Source organism: Dendrobates tinctorius, unplaced genomic scaffold (assembly GCF_039654945.1).
Source record: "Dendrobates tinctorius isolate UK_male_01 unplaced genomic scaffold, ASM3965494v1 ptg000171l, whole genome shotgun sequence".
Lineage (NCBI taxonomy): Eukaryota > Metazoa > Chordata > Amphibia > Anura > Dendrobatidae > Dendrobates > Dendrobates tinctorius.
Genome location: NW_027361838.1, coordinates 3,442,937 through 3,466,066, shown reverse-complemented (window position 1 = coordinate 3,466,066; position 23,130 = coordinate 3,442,937). Strand labels below are relative to the sequence as shown.

At 44.3% G+C, this 23,130-nt stretch overlaps 1 protein-coding gene and 1 long non-coding RNA gene across 2 annotated transcripts in view; one reads left to right on the top strand and one right to left on the bottom strand.

Moving 5' to 3' along the window:
- Positions 1 to 967, bottom strand: part of LOC141053746 (histamine H3 receptor-like) — a 31,976-nt gene extending 31,009 nt beyond the window's left edge. Inside the window, exon 1 of the mRNA XM_073550799.1 lies at positions 698 to 967. Coding sequence (XP_073406900.1) covers positions 698 to 967 — 270 coding nt within the window. The remainder of the gene's footprint in view (positions 1 to 697) is intronic.
- Positions 1 to 23,130, top strand: part of LOC141053784 (uncharacterized) — an 82,089-nt gene that overhangs the window by 52,949 nt on the left and 6,010 nt on the right. The gene's annotated exons all lie outside the window — the stretch shown is intronic.

Here is a 23,130-nt window from a genome sequence, read left to right as displayed (position 1 = left end):
CCTCCTGGCTTGGCTTTTGTTACTCCGTTACAGTTTGTCCCTATTGTACCGTCCATTGCCCGTTCTCGTTTTCTGATCTATTACTACGTCCTGACTATTCGCTCTGTCTAACCCTGTCTGTCCTGCTATCTCGTGCTTTGACCCGGCTTGATCTGGTTTACGTCCCTGTCTATGCTCCATGGTAACTTGTCCCGTAGTTACCTTTCTATGAGTTTCCCTGCAGCTCCTAGCTCTGTGGAGCTTAGGTCAGGCCCTTCAGTCATGTGCTTCAGGTCCTGATAGTCTGAAGCACGCATCGTCACCACTGCTGCCCCGCTCCACAGGTATCTTTGAGCACGGTTTTTGTACTCAGGACACGCGCACTGGCTCAGCGAGCAAGTGCAGTGCGGTGTTCCTGACATCTGGTCTGTGCCACAGAGATAAGAGAGTGTAATTATTTAGCAAAATGTAACATACAGACGCTGATACAGTATCAGAGGAGTAAAGTTGCAGGGGTCAGCATTGTATAAATGAAAATTAGCTTAGCATTTTTTTTGTGAAATCCAAAAACAATAGGGATGAAAAAGTGAATGACACTAATTATTGCATGTGTAGATGTGAAAGCCTCAGACAGAGTCGGGTATATTTCTTTTCTTCCTTTAACTGAACAATACATACACAATCTAATATTTTCTGTCCAATTCAATAAAAAAAATACTATAATAATGATTTTACCTGTGAAAAAGTCACTGATAGCTAAGTTTAAAAGAAAATAGTTACTTGAAGTTCTGAGTTTTTTGTTGGTCATAAACCCAAGTATGACCAATGCATTCCCTGTGCTTGTCACACTGATCATGAGAGACATCAGAACAGCTTGGAAGATTCTCACATCATCCACAGCGCGACTTTTGTTAGTTTGTTCTTCACCAGCAGTAACATTTCTATCTCCAACATAATTCCCGGATCCATTGTTGTGGTAGGCATGCATGATATGCCCCTTGGCAGGATATTACTGTGAAAACACACATACCTGGGTTAGAACATTTGGTTAACATGATACTTCTAAACAAATGCTTACGTGTTAACGGACCTTAAGATCTTCCGGCTATATGCAGCCAGTCACTCTATATACCTCACGGCCGGAGTTTTGTCTGACATGTTTATATAGACTGATGAATTCACTGGGGACTTTTCTTCTGAGATATATATCCAATAATCAAAGGTAATAATAACTAATCCTGCAGGACTTGCTTATTATTCCCTGATTTATCCTGGCAGTTATATCAATTTAGGCAGTGGAAGATAATTTCAAGAATCCCTAATTCTTTCTGAATCTGATATATACCACTTTTCAAAATGGAACATTACAGCTAATTATTTTCCTGTATTTATGCACACCAATAATAGCAGTTGTTAATATAATATAATAATGTATAGTATATTTGATCTAAGCTAGTTTTTGCATCCGTATTGCATATGTTCATTGGGCACAGTTGTTTCAACAAGCTATGTATAAATCAATATCAGCATCTGTGTAACATGTCTTTAATAAAAAAATACCCATTTTTCTTCACTAAAATCATCCTTTTCTCTGAAATACAGCTAAAATTTGCCAAAACAAGATGAACTACTAGCTTATTACGGTATCAGATTACAGCTGTCTATTGAAGCCTTATCTCATAGCAGAATGGGATTTACAGCTACCCTGCTCAGTACTGCTGTATAATGTCCTTCATTTTGCTGTTACTTCTTTCTGTGTGCTACGAAGACAAAGGAGAATTGAAAATACTGTTTTCAATGTATACTCAACTGTGCGCACAATTAGGCAATTTGAATTTTCCTTGGCAGTAGGGTTGGGAGTTGATTTTGAGTTCATTTTTAACCCAAAAAGGTCCAAAAAGCTCATCTTTAATAATACTATAACACCCATAACAATAATCTCATCTCTCTCAATTTTTAACAGGTTCACTGTTAGTGTTAGGGCTGTTTCACACGTCCTCATAATTCTGGTACCATAAAAACCAGTACGGGAGATATCAATTTCCATGTGTGTAATACTTGTGGTATATGTGTGGCAACCATTTTCTGCATCAGTACCACACATACCGGTGCCTGGGAAGCAGCAATAAAGTTAGCGCTGCTCCCAGGCGCTGGGTGCTGAAGACGGCTCCTATCATTCTCTCCCCTGCTTTCCCAGCAATCAGCAACAGATGGGGAGAATGTTGAGTTATATTCAACTGATAACAGCAAGAGCAGGCTGTGGATGATGGGACTACTGCTCCCATCAGTCTATGTCTGCTGCCGCTAATAACAGTGAGAGCAGGTGACGGCTCATGGGAGTATTCCTTTCCTGCCACCTGCGCTATAAATCAATAAATAAATGAAAAAAAAAGGCATGGGTTCCCCTGTATTTTTGATAACCAGCCAGGCAAAACTGACAGCTGTGGGCTGCAACTCTGAGCTGTCAAATTCAGCTAGGCTGGTTATCAAGACTAGATGGGTCCATACACGTTTTTTTTTATAAATTATTTAAATAAATGGTACCCCCATTTTTAACAACCAGACTTGCTAAATCACACAACTTGGGGCTGGTCTTCTCAGGCTGGTAAGGGGCCATGGATATTTCCTACCCAGCCTAAAGATAACAGCCCTCAGCCGTCCAGAAAAGGCACATCTATTAGATGCACCAATTCTGGCGATTTGCCCTAACACCCATTCCATTGAAGCCCTCATTTTCTGTAATAAAATAATAATAAAAAACAACCACTGAACTCACTGAAGTGAACTCAGTTACTTTTTCTTATGGTGCTTAGGTCACCACAGTTCAGGGAACGCAGCTTAAGTGACTGGAGGTAACCTCGATGATGTCATTGCTAGTCACTGATGCTGCGCTCGCAGCAGCTCTGTCAGGATCCATTTTTGGATATGTGGCAGTTCTGGTTTCATTCAGTTTAAAACTATTTTCCTTTTAGGCCAGCAGGGATTAATGTCAGTTTTTCCCCACTGGCAATCTGGTGTTATTGAAGTGCGGCTGGGTCAGCTGATGTGGGTGGTGACCACTCCCACCACCCTTTAACCGCTTCCCGACCGCCCACAGTAGATAAATGTTGGCGCTTGCTGGGCTTTGTGCAGCGCCGACGTTTATCTACTGTCGGCGGTTTTGTGCCCCCCCCGGGACCCCCACGTACCTTATAACGTGGGGATCCCGGTGCACAATGCATGCTGGGACCCCCGACGTCATCGAGACCTGATTGGTTCAGGTCCTGATGACGTCAGCGTCACAGCAGCCAATGAGAGCGCTCGCTGGGAAAGCTGCTTGTTTCCCGGCGATCTCACTCATTGTAACGCGACTTCTCCTCTGATCTCACACTGACAGATGATCAGAGGTGAAGCAGCGTTACTGTGTGACTTGATCGCTGCCTGGCACAGCTGATTGCTGCCTGCACAGCTGTGCCAGGCAGCGATCTTGTCACACAGTAACGCTGCTTCTCCTCTGATCATCTGTCATTGTGAGATCAGAGGAGAAGTCGCGTTATTATGTGCCAGGCAGCGATCTTGTCACATAGTAACGCTGCTTCACCTCTGATCATCTGTCAGTGTGAGATCAGAGGAGAAGTGGCGTTACTATGAGTCAGATCGCAGGGCAGCGATCTTGTCACAAAAAGAAAAAAGTAAAGAAAAAAAAGCAGGTACACAGGTTAGGGCTAGGGTTAGGGCTAGGGCTGGGATTAGGGTTAGGGGTGTGTTGGGGTTAGGGTTGGAATTAGAATTGGGGGTTTCCACTGTTTAGGTACATCAGGGGCTCTGTAAATGCAATATGACGCCCGCAGACCATTCCATCAAAGTCTGCATTTCAGAACGTCACTACTTCCCTTCCGAGCCCCACCGTGTGCCCAAACAGTAGTTTTCTCCCACATATGGGGTACCAGCGTACTCAGGACAAATTGGACAACAACTCTTAGGGTCCAATTTCTCCTGTTTCCCTTGTGAAAATAAAAATTGGGGGCTAAAAGATCATTTTTGTGGAAAAAATGATTTTTTTAATTTTCACGGCTCTACATTATAAACTTTAGTGAAACACTAGGGGGTTCAAAGTGCTCACCACACATCTAGATAAGTCCCTTGGGGGGGTCTAATTTCCAAAATGGGGTCACTTGTGGGGGGGTTTCCACTGTTTAGGTACATCAGGGGCTCTGCAAACGCGACATGACACCCGCAGACCATTCCATCAAAGTCTGCATTCCAGAACATCACTACTTCCCTTCCGAGCCCCACCGTGTGCCCAAACAGTAGTTTTCTTCCACATATGGGGTACCAGTGTACTCAGAACAAATTGGACAACAACTTTTGGGGTACAATTTCTCCTGTTACCCTTGTGAAAATAAGAAATTGGGGGCTAAAAGATCATTTTATGGAAAAAAAATGATTTTTTTATTTTCATGGCTCTACGTTATAAACTTCTGTGAAGCACTTGGGGGTTCAAAGTGTTCACAACACATCTAGATAAGTTCTTTAAGGGGTCTAGTTTCCAAAATGGGGTCACTTGTGGGGGGTTTCCACTGTTTAGGTACATCAGGGGCTCTCCAAATGCGACATGGCATCCGATCTCAATTCCAGCCAATTTTGCATTAAAAAAGTCAAACGGCACTCCTTCCGTTCTGAGCTCTGCCGTGTGCTCAAACAGCGGTTTAGCCCCACTTACGGGGTATTGGCGTATTCGGGAGAAACTGCACAAAAAATTTTGTGGTTCATTTTCTCTTTTTACACTTGTGAAAATAAAAAAAAATGGTTCTGAAGTAAAATGTTTGTGAAATAAAGTTAAATGTTTATTTTTTCCTTCCATATTCCATTCATTCATGTGAAGCACCTGAAGGGTTAATAAACTTCTTGAATGTGGTTTTGAGTACATTGAGAGGTGCAGTTTTTAGAATGGTGTCACTTTTGGGTATTTTCTGTCATATTGACCCCCCAAACTCACTTCAAATGTGAGGTGGTCCCTAAAAAAAATGGTGTTGCAAATTTTGTTGTAAAAATGAGAAATCGCTGGTCAATTTTTAACCCTTATAACTTCCTAAAAAAAAAAATTATGTTTCCAAAATTGTGCAGATGTAAAGTAGACATGTGGGAAATGTTATTTATTAACTATTTTGTGCGATATCACTCTCTTAGTTTGAAAATTGCAAAATTTTCTAAATTTTCGCCAAATTTTGATTTTTTTTTTAACAAATAAGCGCAGATCATATCTAAGAAATTTTACCACCATCATGAAGTACAATATGTCATGAGAAAACAATGTCAGAATCAGTAGGATCCGTTGAAGCGTTCTAGAGTTATGACCTCATAAAGTGACACTGGTCAGAATTGAAAAAATTGGCCCGGTCACGAAGGCAAAAACAGGCTCGGGTGCTGATTGTTGGTGATACAGTTTCTTTCTGGAGGCCAGCTTAGCAAGAGCAGCTCTCTGGTGTCAGCCATGTCTGGTGTTTGGAGTCCAGTTGCTGTATTATCTGCGGTGTGGATCTTAGCAGCGGTTTTCATAAGCCAAGTTGTTATTTCCCTATCCTTCACGTGTTTGTCACTATCCCCTGTGTGGTATTATCTGTATTACCTAGGCTAGCGCCCTACGCCGGCCAGTGCACTAGCCAGGGCAGTTTTAGGTGGCAGTGAGGGAAGAGATATCCTGATGGCGGTGGGGGGGTAGGACCCACATAGGGCATTAGGGGAGTGCAGGGACAGGCTCAGGTTTGAGCGCAGGTGGTGACCATCCCTCATTCCCTATCGGTAGGGCCTTCCTCTCCCAAATCCCATCCCGTTGTGAGAGTGTTGTGTCGTCTGGGTCGTGTCACACCATGACATTATCACCAACCATCACATTTTTTACGGTGAGCCATGGCTCAAATGCAGGCCTTCGACCAACTGATCCAGACTCTCACTGATGAGCGTAAGGAGCTCCGGCGTTAGGTGACACAGCAGCTGCAGCAATTGTCAGGGTTCTGGGTCTCGACTCATGTGCAGGCTCAACCGTCACCCAAAATATCTCTCCCTGACCATTTCTGTGGAGTGAGAGATATATTTGTTGTATTTAAAGAGACCTGTAAGCTCTAATTCAGGCTTTGTCCTCGTTCATCATTTTAATGTGTCTTGAATAAAAGAATTGATTTTATTGGATTACATGCTGGAGATATTTTTCCTCTTCCATTTCTCATTGTGAATCATGCCTCTGATCAAGGCGGCTCTGAGCGTGCTCAATCAAACCTGCAGAAGACTGGTGAGCTGACTATTTTCCTTTTCCCCTTTACCTATGCTATTGATTACATACAGTACAAAGGACAAATACCGCCACACCATGACCAGACCACATATTACCACCACATATTGACCAAATAATAGCACATACAAGGAACAAACACCGCCACACCATGGACGGACAACATATTCCAACCACATAGTGACTGAAGACTACAATACTGATCATTAATAAAAAAACACAATACTAATATCACCATAAGTGAAATTATACACAAGAGATCTGTACTTAGGCCGTTTGTGTCCGCAGTGTAGGGCTGCTTACTTCTTTCCTTATGATCCGCTTACCTCCGCATGCATCCTACGTACCTATATATAACATTGTGTACGCAGGGATGTGCATTGTATGCGGATGCATTGCCATGCGTCATTTTGAAGTGCCCTCCGAACGCAACATGTTACTTGCAGCTAGCATTTTTTAAACGAACATTGGAACAATGAAAGGCGCACCCTGATTGATTGCTGTAGGCAACGAGGCTTATTCCTTACACACGTGGTTCATAGTCAGGGAGAAGGGGTTAATATAAAATGATGGAGGTTGAAGTCTGTGAGGAAGTTATACTGTGCACACTGGAATAAGTCGTTGCCCGGCAGTCATGGCTGACTGCTTGTGCAGCAATAACTGCTGATCCCCTGTACTCACCCGCATTCTCTCCCGCAGTGTGCCCTTGGCGCCACCAGCACTGCGTATCTTGCTCTTCCACCGACTCCCGATCCCAGGAGCTCCGCAGAGCCGCCTTAAACACAGCGATCCACCAGTAAATGGGTGTGACGTCATTGAACTAAAACCGGCTACCGCCGAGGACAGATCGCACCTGAGGAGTGACTGACATCCAATAGAGGAATAGCAGAAAAACTGACGGCACATCTTAGTCTGAATAGGTGCATACCAAAAACAGCTTATATATCAAAATGAGAAAAATGGTTGCACTCAATTGCATTAAGACATGTCAATATGAAATCTAAGAAGTGTGAATTGCATAATGGCTTTGGAAACTTTAGAAAAGACACATGAGATACTTAGCACAAAATTTGGCCAAAAATTGTGAGCCCATTCACCAACGTCAAGGTAATCTCAAAATCGAATGGGTCCCTGTTCTAACTGCCTAGTGTGAACACTTACCTCTGTCTAATGACTAGGTAAAGCCTATATTTATAGGAGGATAGGAAAATTAATTACATCCATAGAATCATAGAATCATAGAATCGTAGAGTTGGAAGGGACCTCCTGGGCCATCTGGTCCAACCCCCTGCTCAAAGCAGGATTCGCTAAATCATCCCAGTCAGATGTCTGTCCAGCCTCTGTTTGAAGACTTCCATTGAAGGAGAACTCACCACTTCTCGTGGCAGCCTGTTCCACTCATTGATCGCTCTAACTGTCAAAAAGTTTTTTCTAATATCTAATCTGTGTCTCCTCCCATTCAGTTTCATCCCATTGCTTCTAGTCTTTCCTTGTGCAAATGAGAATAAAGTTGATCCTTCTACAATGTGACAGCCCTTTAGATATTTGTAGACAGCTATTAAGTCACCTCTCAGTCTTCTCTTTTGCAAACTAAACATTCCCAAATCCTGCAACCTTTCCTCATAAGACAGGGTTTGCAGACCGGTCACCATTCTGGTCGCTCTTTTCTGAACTTGCTCCAGTTTGTTGATGTCTTTTTTAAAATGTGGTGCCCAAAACTGGACACAATATTCCAGATGAGGTCTGACCAAAGAGGAGTAGAGGGAAATAATGACTTCACGTGATCTAGACTGTATGCTTCTGTTAATACATCCTAGAATTGCATTTGCCTTTTTTGCTGCTGCATCACACTGTTGACTCATATTCAGTCTGTGATCTATTAGTATACCCAAGTCTTTTTCACATGTGCTGTCACTTAACCCTATTCCTCCCATTCTATATATGCTTTTTTCATTATTATTGCCCAGATGTAGTACTTTGCATTTCTCCCTGTTAAAAACCATTCTGTTAGTTGCTGCCCACTTCTCCAGTTTATTTAAATCTTTTTGAATCCTCTCTCTCTCTTCTCTAGTATTAGCTATCCCTCCTAGCTTTGTGTCATCAGCAAATTTAATCAGTTTACCCTCAATTCCTTCATCTAAATCGTTGATAAAGATGTTGAACAATACAGGGCCCAGGACAGAGCCCTGTGTTACCCCACTTGAGACATTCTTCCAACTGGATGTGCAGCCATTTACGACCACTCTTTGGGTCCGATCACTAAGCCAGTTATGAATCCACCTAACAGTTGCCTTGTCCATTCCATACTTAGTCATTTTTTCAATAAGGATTGTATGAGAGACTTTGTCAAATGCTTTGCTGAAGTCAAGATATACTATATCTACAGCATTTCCTTGATCCACCCAATCAGTGATACCGTCATAGAAGGAAATTAAGTTAGTCTGACATGACTTATTAGTTACAAACCCATGCTGACTCTGTTTAATCACTTCATTCTTATCCAGGTATTGACATACATGTTGTTTAATAATTTGTTCAAAGATCTTTCCTGGTATAGAAGTCAGACTCACCGGCCTATAGTTACCTGGGTCCACCTTCTTCCCCTTTTTGAAGATAGGAACAACATTTGCTCTTCTCCAGTCTTCTGGCACTTCTCCTGTTCTCCAAGAATTTTCAAAGATTATGGAGAGGGGTTCAAAAATTTCTTCTGCTATCTCCTTCAGTACTCTGGGGTGTAATTCATCTGGACCTGGAGACTTGAATTCATTTAGGTTAGCTAAGTGTTTCCTCACTATCTTTCTGTTTATAGATATCCTGGATTCTTCTATTTCCTTAATAGGACAGTGAATAACAGTTGATGTTACATTTCCTTTCTGAGAGAAAACAGATGCAAAATAGGAATTTAAAAGTTCAGCCTTCTCAACATCCTGTCTTACCATTTCATCATTTTCATCCTGTAAAAATCCTATAGCATCTTTGACTTTTCTTTTACTTTTGACATATCCCCAAAATCCTTTATTATTGCTTTTGACATCTCTTGCAAGCCTCAATTCATTTTCAGCTTTAGATAATCTGATTTGTGCCCTGCAGGTTCTGCAGACAGCATTATATTCTTCTTTAGATAGGCCTCCCTCTTTCCATTTTATAAACATTTTTTTCTTCCTTTTTAGCATGTGCTTAAGTTCTGTGTTCATCCATCCTGGTTTCCTTAAATGCTTCCTATTCTTCCCTCTTTTCGGAATTGTTAACAACTGTGCTTTGAGAATTTCATTTTTCAAGATTTCCCATCCTTCCTGGACATTTTTGTCTTTAAGGATATCCAGCCATTGGATCCCTCCAATTCGCTTTCTGAATCCCTTAAAATCTGCCTTTCTGAAATCTAACCTTGACGTCTGAGTCTTCACAGGTCTTCCGCCTCTAGTTATCCAAAATTCTAAAATAGCATGGTCGCTACCTCCTAGGGTCCCAGCCACTTTTACCTCCTCAACCATTTCCTCCCTGTTTATAAGGATTAGATCCAAGGTAGCAGTTCCCCTTGTTTTCTCCCTTACCTTTTGGAAGATAAAGTTGTCAGCAAGAGAGGATAAGAATTTCCTTGACCTGTTAGTTTTGCCTGAGAGAGATTCCCAACAAATGTCTGGATAGTTGAAATCTCCCATGACAACTATGTCATATTTTTTTGAGAACTTGGCCATTTGATGCATAAAGAGTTCATCCATATCTTCAGCTTGCACAGGTGGCCTGTAGTAAATGCCTACAATGGTGTCCTTTCCATTGTTCTGTCCTTGTATTCTTACCCAAACAGTTTCCACAGAACTCCCGGTCTCTGAAGCTTCAATCTCTGTGCAGATATACACGTTTCTAACATACAATGCGACACCCCCTCCTCGTTTATCAAGTCTGTTTCTTGCAAATAAGTTGTATCCTTCTAGTCTTGTATTCCAATCATGTGTATTGTCCCACCAAGTTTCAGTGATTCCAATGACATCGTATTTCCTTTCCTGTGTTAGTAGTTCCAATTCTCCTTGTTTGTTGCCCATGCTTTGTGCATTAGTATAGAAACATTTTAGTTTGTGATTGGTTTCTCTTTCTCCAATATTTTTATTAATTAGATTCTTTCGTCTTTGTTCTTCCTTTCCACTTCTAATAGCAGAGTTCTCAATAGCATTTGTCAGGTGTATGGCTTATTCTGGTCTTTTGCTTCCCTTCCCATGTTGTTCTAGTTTAAAGCTCTCCTTACAAGTGTAGCAAGGCGACTTCCAAATACATGCTTTCCAGTCTTCGTAAGGTGCACCCCATCTCTAGCAAGTAGTCCATCGTATAAGTAGTTCACTCCGTGATCCAGAAATCCAAATCGTTGCTGACGGCACCATCGACGTAGCCAGTTGTTCACCTGCAGAATCTTATTCCACCTCCTTGTTCCATGGCCATCCACTGGGAGGATGGAAGAGAAGACCACCTGCGCTCCCAGTTCTTTCACTTTCTTGCCTAAGTCTTCAAAGTCAATCATTTGGTTCCTATCCTCCTATAAATATAGGCTTTACCTAGCCATTAGCCTGAGGTAAGTGTTCACACTAGGCAGTTAGAATAGGGACCCATTCGATTTTGAGATTACTTTGACATTGGTGAATGGGCTCACAATTTTTGACCAAATTTTGTGCTAAGTATCTCATGTGTCTTTTCTAAAGTTTCCAAAGCCATTATGCTATTCACACTTCTTAGATTTCATATTGACATGTCTTAATGCAATTGAGTGCAACCATTTTCTCATTTTGATCCAATAAAGGAAAACGTAAATCAGCGCTAGCCACTGAAACTGCAGGAAAATCCTACCTAACGAATCAGAGCACAGAGGTGTGTGTGTATAGTGTCCAATTAAGAAATCTGTAGCTGCCAGGTATCAGCCCTAAAGAGCTCCTGACCAATAGACACGAGGCTCTCTAGGGCACTTCCGTGGTCTGTGTTCCAGCGCTTCAAATTAAACCTTATGGCACGAGAATTAAACTGCCCGCGGCCAAAAAATGGGCAAAGTGGCTGGGGGCCACACCAGATGATATCGTGGGCCGTATGCAGCCTGCACGGACGTTCCCCACCCCTGGATTACAGGGAGAGTCGGCACCACATTGTCTGACAGGGGGCCGCTCTGCCGCCCCCTGTCTTCAGCAAGGGAGTCTATGGATCGGCTGGGTATGCGGAAAGATGTGGTTCCGGTACCCAAAGCTCTGATTGGGAGAATCATTGGAAGATCCGGGAAGGTAATGCAAGACCTTGTGAATATCTCCGGAGTGGTGAGGGTGAGGATCCCTCCTGATGATGAAGACCAGGTATCCTGTGAAGTGGATAGGATTCCCATCATGGTGGTTGGCTCTGTGGAAAGCCTGAGAGACTTTCGGATGCTCCTGGAGTATCGAGTGGAGTACCTGCAAGAAATCCAGATGGCCCAGGAGGTCCCTTCCAACTCTACGATTCTATGAAATCGAGCAGTTGAGGCTGGACCGTCGACGAATAAATAAAGAAATACGGGACACCAGGTGGCGGCCGCCTCCAACCCAAGATGCAAGGACCCGAACGGTTCCTCTAAGAAGTGACATGGCAGATGGCCGAAGAGTGTCAGCAAGGGGTAGTTCGACTGGCAGGATGACGTTGAAAGACCATAGTTCCTGTGAGACGCTGAATGGGTCAGACTTAGGCCAGACAGTAGGCTCGATTAAAACTGATGACCGTACCAACCGGGAGAGCCAGTCAGTGAGAGAAAGGCCAGACAAACCGTGACTGGAGAGTCAAAGACAATGACCGGTATTATGACCGCTGGAAACGGGGGAGGCCTAACGTAGAGATGAGGCCGTATGACAAATGGAGATGGTTCTCTCGACCCAGGGGGCAAGGTGTAGTGAGTGCCCGGTCTCGAGAGCCGGGGGTTATGCTGTGTGTTCAACCCCACAGGTTTGAACATAGGGGGGAGTGTTGTGAGTTCATTTTCCCCTTCGTCACTGAGGTCTTGTGAACTCCCTATTCTGGTAAAGGAAGGTAATGAGCCTGATTATCAGGCACCTGAGTCTAATGAGGATGACTGGCTGAGTGGAGTCACGGACTGGATATAAGGCTGCCGACGCCCTTCTGCCCTGCGGGTGATTTCTCTGTGGACTTCTAGGACACCAGTCTGATTCCTGCTCCCCTAAAGATAAGTTTTTTGCTTTGCCTGTTGCATTTGTGTTTTGTTTTTGTTTTCCTTGCTTTTCTGGATTCTGCCATTCCCTGCTGGGGTGAGCTGAATCTCCTTTTGCCTGTTGCTCTGTCTTCAGAATATTCCTGAGTACTGACATAGCTTTTTGAAGTCTAGCGTCTTCAGGGCCTTTTTCACTGTCAGTCTGTTGGCTCTTATTTTCATAGGGTTTTTCACGGATTGCAGACAGCAGCCTTCCTGTCCTTTCCTATGTAGTTAGCTTGGGCCCCGTCTTTGCTCAGTCTATCTTTCTGTCTGTGTTAGTGTTTTCATCTTGCTTCACCGTCATTATATGTTGGGGGCTGCCTATTGCTTTGGGGTCTGCTCTGGGGCAGTTTAGATTTCCCCTTTCTTTCTTTAGGCCTATTTAATTCTCCGGCTGTGATCGAGGGGTCTAGGGCATCGTAGGAACCCCCCACGGCTACTGCTAGTTGTGTTGATAAGTTCAGGGGTCTGCAATCCGATAGCTGCCAACTTCTCTGGTTTTCTGGACTTAGCTAGCATTTCTGTTTTTGCCTCCTACGGTGACTCAATCATAACAGGGGAGGTATGTAGTGTAATGACCACTGTGTCCGCTAGGGGGCGCTCTGCGGATGTCCTAGGAGAAAGGATGAATGGCAGAACTATGAAGGACCGTTATGTATCTCAAGGTAGGTGGCCTTGAGATGGAGACTGATGCATGTATTGACCAGCAGTGATACTGCTGAGGTGTCGTTTCTACGTGTAAGGGAGAAGTCTCCAGGTAACTAGAGAGATGGGCGGACCAGGTTACCTACAAACCCACCCAGGGGGTGTGTTTAAAGCACTGTTGTAAAGAGTGTGAAAATGCCTGAAGGACCTGTGATGAGGTCAGAGTCATGTGACCCAGTGGGCGTGGCTATGAACGATATAATGTGGCCAGGGTGAGTCACAAGGGTGAATGCAGGGACCTGGTTGGTGCAGAGCGGAAGGTCCCGTGAGGAGAGTTGTCTCCTGGCTAACAGCCTGTGAAGTGGCAGTGAGTAATGGCGACGTGTGCCTGTTAGTTCCCTGGAGGGAATGGATGCATGCAGCATGGAGGAACAGCCGTGAGAGAACCCTGACGGGTGAGATAACTTTGAGGCTGAAGAGCCTGAGTACTGGACATTGAGTAACCTGTGTGACCACAAGCTTACCAGAGGGAAGCTCTGTAAGGGACGCTATGCTGTTGATATGAACTTTATGCTATTTGTCACGGTTTATGCTGCACAATAAACAGCATGGAGTTATGTTTTTATGGAAAACCTGTGCCGGATCTGCTTTTTTGTGGCTGCTGAGCGAGTATCCCCTACTTAGATGACAGCGCTACCTCACAGTACAGATAAGTCTATCATATATAATGTCCAGTGAGATTTATCATATACTAACTGAAGAGCCTGGCGCTGCCCGAGCATAGTAACTAACTACGGTTAGTTATAACAAATTATAATGATTATATCTATATATAAAGCTGACTGTAGAGCCCTGCCCGCTCCACATAGCCACATTCACTATAATATCCCACATCATCCCGTCAGCCAGAGCTGCCAGACTACTACCCCTAATATCCCACATCATCCCATCAGTCAGAGCTACCGGATAACTACACCTAATATCCCACATCATCACATCACCCAGAGCCACCGGACTACTACCCCTAATATCCCACCGGACTACTACCCCCAATATCCCACATCATCCCGTCAGCCAGAGGCACCGGACTACTACCACTAATATCCCACATCATCCCGTCAGAGCCACCGGACTACTACCCCCAATATCCCACATCATCCCGTCAAAGCCACCGGACTGCTACCCCTAATATCCCACATCATCCCCTCAGCCAGAGCCACCGGACAACTACCACTAATATCCAACATCATCCCGTCACAGCCGCCGGACTACTACCACTAATATCCCACATCATCCTTTCAGAGCCACCGGACTACTACTCCTAATATCCCACATAATTCCATCAGAGCTACTGGACTACTACCCCTAATATCCCACATCATCCCATCAGCCAGAGCCACCGGACTACCACCCCTAATATCCCACATCATCCCGTCAGCCTGGGGTCAGAACCAGAGCGCTGAATGGAACAGTCCTAACTTCCATACCGGGGATCCCTTTAAGAGAGGCGTGGGGTCAGTACCAAAGCGCAGAGTGGATTTGCCCTCACTTCAATACCGGGGATCCCTTTAAGAGGGGCCTGGGGTCAGACCCAGATTGCTTAGTGGAATTGTCCCAACTTCCATACCAATGATCCCTTTAAGAGACCCTGGGGTCAGAACCACAGAGCTGAGTGGAACGGACCTAACTTCCACACCGGGGATCCCTTTAAGAGAGGCCTGGGGTCACAACCAGAGCGCTTAGTGGAATTGCCCTTACTTCCATACCAATGGTCCCTTTAAGAGAAGCCTAGGGTCAGAATCAGAGCGCTGAGGGATTTGCCCTAAGTTCCATACCAGAGATCCCTTTAAGAGGGAAGGTGTGCCTATGGGATGGAGCATGTGTGATGGGTATATAGGCATGGGAGGGGGAGATTCATTTCTGTCATGTGTTCTGTGCTCCTTTCTGGGGGGCAGACAATGGCTGGGTTCTTATGTTCCCGGGGATGCTAGATTTTTCCCACCCGGTCAATGTCTGCTGAGGTGTTGTTGTGGAGTGGGAAAACTGTTGCTCATAGCAACAAATCACAGCTCAGGTTCTTTTAAACAGCTCTGGTGAAATGAAAGATGCTTCTTGATTGGTTGGTGATACACACATACACACATACATTCAATTTTATATATATAGAATAATGTCCAAAGAGATCTATAATATATAATGTCCAGGGAGATCTATAATATATAATGTTCTGATAGATCTCTAATATATAATGTACAGGGAGATCTATAATATAAAATGTCCATAGTTATCTATAAAATATAATGTATATGGATATCTCTAATATATAATGTCCTGATAACAGGATAATAACTATATCAAAATATGATGGTGGAGTGAAGTAAGTAACCACGGAAATTGTTTCAAAGTAAGTATAATTGCTGAAGCACATTCAGGGATTCAGTGTTTGAGTGACTCTACTGTATAAGATAAAATGCTGGAAAAAGATTCCTGTGGAAGCTAAGATTCAAGTAAGTGTAAAAATGGATATAATATATAGGTGCCTGGAAGAGGAAGTCTAAGAGAGACCTGATATGGAAAGCCGAGTAGTGAGATTCTACGGTATATCCTGATAAGGCTGTCCTGTACTCCACAGAGATTCCAGGGAGAGAATCAGGTGGCCTAATGGGTTAAAATAATGCATACTTAGCACAATTAACTATTGTCATAATCATATTATTTGCATAAATTTGCTAATTTGTTCTTTGATCTCTTATAGAGCCTCTAGCTTTCTCCTTCTCCTCCACTGGGCACCCCATTTCGATGTTATGTAAGTCCACACCCCACCATCATATTTTGATATAGTTATTATTCTGTTTCATTTCTCTGACCAGGGAGCTCATCATTACTGTATACCATAATTACAATCATAATTAGGCATGTTCCATTCTTTTCCTCTGTATGCTCCAGTGCTTTGTGCCATTTTGAGCTCATGGGAAGTCCCTTTACCAATATGCCCCATGACTTTTTTATTTCTACACAATAAATTGTATTAGCCGGGCGCACGTCCGACCTACAGGACCTGTCATCACGTGACCGCGATGAAGCGGCATGATCACGTGTCGCGCCTACTTCCGGTTTGGACGTCTCTTAAACCGGAAGAGATGGGTGAGCTGACCGCGCCATCTCCCCCTCGAGTACAGTTGTTACCACAGGCGCGCAGGCTCTGACATGAATCACCCCTCTGGCATCCAGGTAAAACCATTCAGCAGTTACTGCCACTACTTCATGGCTGGGAGAATGCATCTCTACATATAAGGGATCATATATATTGTATATACACTCACTGGCCACTTTATTAGGTACACCATGCTAGTAACGGGTTGGACCCCCTTTTGCCTTCAGAACTGCCTCAATTCTTCGTGGCAGAGATTCAAGAAGGTGCTGGAAGCATTCCTCAGAGATTTTGGACCATATTGACATGATGGCATCACACAGTTGGCGCAGATTTGTCGGCTGCACATCCCTGATGCGAATCTCCCGTTCCACCACATCCCAAAGATGCTCTATTGGATTGAGATCTGGTGACTGAGGAGGCCATTTGAGTACAGTGAACTCATTGTCATGTTCAAGAAACCAATCTGAGATGATTCGAGCTTTATGACATGGCGCATTATCCTGCTGAAAGTAGCCATCAGATGTTGGGTACATTGTGGTCATAAAGGGATGGACATGGTCAGCAACTATACTCAGGTAGGCTGTGGCGTTGCAACGATGCTCAATTGGTACCAAGGGGCCCAAAGAGTGCCAAGAAAAAATTCCCCACACCATGACACCACCACCACCAGCCTGAACCGTTGATACAAGGATGGATGGATCCATGCTTTCATGTTGTTTACGCCAAATTCTGACCCTACCATCCGAATGTTGCAGCAGAAATCGAGACTCATCAGACCAGGCAACGTTTTTCCAATCTTCTACTGTCCAATTTCGATGAGCTTGTGCAAATTGTAGCCTCAGTTTCCTGTTCTTAGCTGAGAGGAGTGGTACCCAGTGTGGTCTTCTGCTGCTGTAGCCCATCTGCCTCAAAGTTCGACGCACTGTGCGTTCAGAGATGCTCTTCTGCCTACCTTGGTTGTAACGGGTGGTAATTTGAGTCACTGTTGCCTTTCTATCAGCTCGAACCAGTATGCCCATTCTCCTCTGACCTCTGGCATCAACAAGGCATTTCCGGCCACAGAACTGCCGCTCACTGGATTTTTTTTCTTTTTCGGACCATTCTCTGTAAACCCTAGAGATGGTTGTGCGTGAAAATCCAAGTAGATCAGCAGTTTCTGAAATACTCAGACCAGCCCTTCTGGCACCAACAATCATGCCACGTTCAAAGGCACTCAAATCACCTTTCTTCCTCATACTGATGCTCGGTTTGAACTGCAGGAGATTGTCTTGACCATGTCTACATGCCTAAATGCACTGAGTTGCCGCCATGTGATTGGCTGATTAGAAATTAAGTCTTAACACACAGTTGGACAGGTGTACCTAATAAAGTGGCCAGTGAGTGTATATATACTTTTATGCACAAGGGGCCCAACTATCTATCCCATGGAGCATCAAATTATATATAGCCACATTATCTTTATGAATGCCTGTGCGCTACATTATGCCCTTGGCCAGTAATTATGTAGCTATTTAACGCCCTTCCCGACATGTGACACAGCGTATGCGTCATGAAAGTCGGTGCCAATCCGACCTGTGACTCATATGCTGTGTCATTGGGGGATCGCGTTCCTGCGGGTCGGGTGACCGGGGTCACTGAAAGGTCACCCAACCCGCAGGTACAGTGGGCTGTGTACTTCACCCCAGGGGAGGTGGCTTAGTCCCCCGTGGCTACGATCGCTTTGATTGGCTGTTAAAAGTGAAACAGCCAATCAGAGCAATTGTAATATTTCACCAATGAAATTTGGTGAAATATTACAATCCAGCCATGGCCGATGCTACAATATCATCGGCCATGGCTGGAGCCCGAGATCTAACCTCCCCACCGACTGACGGCGGCGATCTGCCACAGCCGTCAGCATCTGCTCCCCCTCCCCTTCCCTCCCCCCACCTTCCGATCCCCCCTGTTATGAATGGGTCACCGAGGAGGAAAACAAGACCAAGCTAAGTTACAGAAAACCAGAGAGGTTGGTAACTACGCGGATTGCAGACCCCTGATCCTAACCACACAACTAGCAGTAGCCGTGGAGCGTACCTACGATGATTATAGACACCTCGTCACAGCCAGAGGACTAAATAAGCCTAAAGCAAGAAAAGGGGAAATCTAAAACAGCCCCAGAGCTGACCCCAAAGGAATAGACAGCCCCCACACATGTATTGATGGTGAGACAAGATGAAAATATGAACACAGGTAGGAAAATAGGCTGAACAAACGATGGGGCCCACACTAACTAGAAAGGACAGGAAAGGAAAGATACTGTCGGCAATCACGCCAAAAACTCTGCAAAAATGTCCAACACTTCTGATAGCAAAAAAAACCCTGAAGTCACTAGACTTCACTCACTATATCAGCACTCTGGCATATTCTGAGAACAGAGCAAAAAGAGGCCAATCTAATAAGGGACAAAAAGCAAACTGGCACATACAGTGACATAAGAGTGGAAATTCAGCACAGCCCCAGCCGGGACTGGTTGACCACACAAAAACCTGAATAGACCAAACCGAATCAAATGTGAACATTAGCAGAGAAAACTTAGCTTGAGAAGGCAGGAACTGAGCTGGAAACTAAGACCTCAGGAGGCAGGAAAAAATCACCAGCATGGTAATAGGGAGTCGGCTGTCTTAAATCCAGTCTGAGACTTCAGATGTCCAATCCTCATCCTCATTATCAGGTGTCAGGTCTATGTTAATTAGATCAGCTTCATTACCAGAGGGAGCCCGGAAAGAGAACTCACAACTCCTCTGTCAGCACAACCAGCTCCCTCACTAGAAACCAGAGGCAGACCAGATAATGAGTTCACAACACCCCCCTCCACCCCACCGGTACCTCCCAACTCCCGGTGTCCCTCCCAGTGTCCCTCCGTCTTGCTGCATGGGCGCTGTCATCTTCCAAAATGGCAGGCGCATGCACAGTGCGCCCGTCAATTCTGCCAGCTGGTAGATTCATTCATTCATTCAGGTACATTTTCATCACTGTCATAAACCCTATCACAGTGATCAAAATTAAAAAAGTAAATAAACCCCCGATTTATCACCCCCAGAGGTAGATAAAAAAATGAAATAAAGAAATTTTTTTTCCTATTAGGGTTAGAATTAGAATTAGGGTTAGAATTAGGGTTAGGGTTGGGATTAGGGTTGGGGTTGGAATTAGGGTTAGGGTTGGAAATAGGGTTAAGATTAGGGTTATTAGTGTGTTGGGGTTGGGATTATGGTTAGGCTTGTGGTTAGGGTTAGGGTTGGGATTAGGGTTAGGGGTGTGTTGGGGTTAGGGTTGTGGTTAGGGGTGTGTTGGGGTTAGGGTTGAGTTAGCATTGAAGGGTTTCCACTAATTAGGCACATCAGGGGGTCTCCAAATGGCACCACCATTGATTCCAGCCAATTTTGCATTCAAAAAGTCAAACGGTGCTCCCTCCCTTCCGAGCCCCGACGTGTGCACAAACAGTGGTTCCCCCCACATATGGGGTACCAGCGTACTCAGGACAAACTGGACAACAACTTTTGGGGTCCAATTTCTCTTGTTACCCTTGTGAAATTAAAAAATTGCTTGCTAAAAAATTATTTTTTGAGGTAAAAAAATTATTTTGTATTTTCACAGCTCTGCATTATAATCTTCTGTGAAGCACTTGGGGATTCAGATTGTTCACCACACATCTAAATAAGTTCCTCGGGGGGTCTAGTTTCCAAAATGGGGTCAGTTGTGGGGGAACTCGAATGTTTAGGCACACCTGGGCTCTCCATACATGACATGGTGTCCGCTAACGATTGGAGCTAATTTTCCATTCAAAAAGTCAAATGGCGCTCATTCCTTTCCGAGTCCTGCCGTGCGTCCAAACAGTGGTTTATGACTACATATGAGGTATCAGTGTACTCAGGAGAAATTGCCCAACAAATTTTAGGATCCATTTTATCCTGTTGCCCATGTGAAAATGAGGCTAAAAGAAAATTTTTGTGAAAAAAAAGTACTATGCATCTAGATAAGTTCCTTAGGGGGTCTAATTTCCAAAATGGGGTCAGTTGTGGGGAAGCTCCAAAGTTTAGGCACACAGGGGCTCTAAAAACACGACATGGTGTACGCTAACGATTGGAGCTAATTTTCCATTTAAAAAGTCAAATGGCGCTCCTTCCATTCCAAGTTCTGCCATGCGCCCAAACATTGGTTTCCCCCCACATATGGGGTTTCAGCGTACTCAGGACAAATTGGACAACAACTTTTGGGGTCCACTTTCTCCTTTTACCCTTGGGAAAATAAAAAGTTGCTAAGAGATCATTTTTGTGACTAAAAGGTTAAATGTTCATTTTTTCCTTCCTTGTTGCTTCTGCTCCTTTGAAACACCTGAAGGGTTAATAAACTCCTTGAATGTGGTTTTGATCAGCTTGAGGGGTGCAGCTTTTAGAATGGTGTCACTTTTGGGTATTTTCAGCCATATAGACCCCTCAAACTGACTTCAAATGTGAGGTGGTCCCTAAAAAAAAATGGTTTAGTAAATTTTGTTGTAAAAATGAGAAATTGCTGGTCAACTTTTAACCCTTATAACTTCCCCCCCAAAAAAATTAGTTTCCAAAATTGTGCTGATGTAAAATAGACATGTGGGAAATGTTATTTATTAACTATTTTGTGCTACATAACTCTCTGGTTTAACAGAATAAAAATTCAAATTTTGAAAATTGCAAAATTTTCAAAATTTTTGCCAAATTTCCTATTTTTTCACAAATAAACGCAAAAATTATTGACCTAAATTCACCACTAACATGAAGCCCAATATGTCATGAAAAAAGAGTCTCAGAATCGCTAAGATCAGTTGAAGCGTTCCAGAGTTGTTACCTCATAAAGGGACACTGGCCAGAATTGCAAAAAATGGCCAGGTCATTAAGTTCAAAATAGACTGGGTCATGAAGGGGTTAAAGCAACAGCACACTCTATATTACGAATGCACTATGTAATGACAATTGTTTTTTCTATAGACAATTAAGTGGTTGCTATGCTAAGTATGCATTATTTTAACCCATTAGGCCACCTGATTCTCTCCCTGGAATCTCTGTGGAGAGCAGGACATCCTTATCAGGATATAAAACCTCACTACTCGGGGCTCGGCTTTCCATATCAGGTCTCTCTTGGACTTCCTCCTCCAGGCATCACGCTCGCAAGTGTGAACCAGTCCTTATGGCTATATTAGCGGTTAAAAAAAAAACAAAAAAACAAGCTATGATTCTTGGATGAAGGGGATAAAAAAATGCAAGCTTAAAAGCTGCTCTATTCTGACATGCTCGTAAATTTACAATAACTGGAAAATCGCAGCATTAAAAGCTGCATGTAATAACCATGACATTAAAGGGAACCTGTCAGCTGATGCATGCTGCCCAAACCGTGGGCAGCATCAACCATCACACGGCCATATATGTTTACTTTTAACAGCCGCCCCACCCACCCGACAGTGACTGACAAGCCGCTGTCTCTACACGCATATTCCCTTGCACGTCCTGTGAGGAGAGAAATGTGAAATAACACATTTGGTAGAATCGCCTATGACTCGCCCCCAGTGGCCGTGAGGTACTCAGTGCCGGGCCCGTTGATTTCAATGGGAGATGTCACAGTGGCAGTGACCCGGTCCGTGGCCTCAGGCGGTCGATGTAAAAGGGGTAGAGTAATGGGGATAAAGTTATTGAGATAATTTGTGACGCCACCTGTGGTTTCTGGTCAGTTTGACCAGCGCTGCAGGGTTGCCTCTCTGGGACAGATGGTGTGGTGCAGCAATGATGTTGTAGCCCTCCACAGGTAGGGCTGTAGTCCCAGGGCAGAGTAGATGAGGTTGGTGTAGATGAGGAGTTAGTGAGGAGAAGTAGATGGTGCAGTGTTAGGCACAGAGATGTAGCAGTGCTGAGTGGGTTGGCGCAGGAAAAAGGCAATGAGACAGCTGAGTGCAGTTCCAGTTCTTTTACTCACGTTCTTGGCACAGACAGGTGCCTGCTTCAATGCTGCGGTCTCCAGATCAGGGGCTCAGCCAACTCCCAGGCAGATGGAATTAACCTTTCCAGCTCTCCCTTTCGTGTGCCTGTTCTGAACGTCTCCTCACTAGCACTTATACTGAAGTACTTGTAGTTGTGTGTTAAACTCAAGTACCTCCTTTCAGATGTTCCTTTGAACTCTACTCGCATGACGAGTGACTGTAGCCTGCATCGGGGACTCCATCCGTCATGTCACGGCTCACACATAGGTTGCCACCGTGTCTTCGAGTCTTTTGTGGGAATAGAGTGGTCACAGCTCCTATTCCTCCGGTGTCTGCTGCTGGAGCATTAGTTTCACAAACAGCCTCGGGGACCGGACTCCGGCCATGCGCCTCAAACTTCAGGAAGGGTTCTGCTCTGACCCTAGTCCTTAGTTCTCTTCTCCTTACGTTCCATACTAAACTTTCTTTCTTCTGAAGAATCAGACTTTCTATTTCTCTTCCCCGTGCCAGCAGCTCCAGGTCACTGAAGTCTGCTGCAGCACCTCCTTCACTCCATCCCTCTCAGGGGATCTTCTCTCTCAGACTGACCTTTTCCTAATATTCTCCCACTCTCTTGTGCAGTCTAAGCTCCACCCACCTCCCAGCACTCTTCGTGTTCCAAGCAGGGAGCCACCAAGGGTGTTTTTCTACACTACTGTGTTTGTGTGGGATGCAGGTGTTGGAGGCTGGACAGGTGTTACCATCTTACCTGGAGAGTGGGACACTACACCTCAGGAAGAGGTGCAGTACCTCTGTGGCGACTGAACCCTCAGGGGCGTCACACCTACGTATTGTACTGTACATAGTAGAATGACTGTCATTTGCTTTCATGTTTTCTGAAATATTTTGTCACT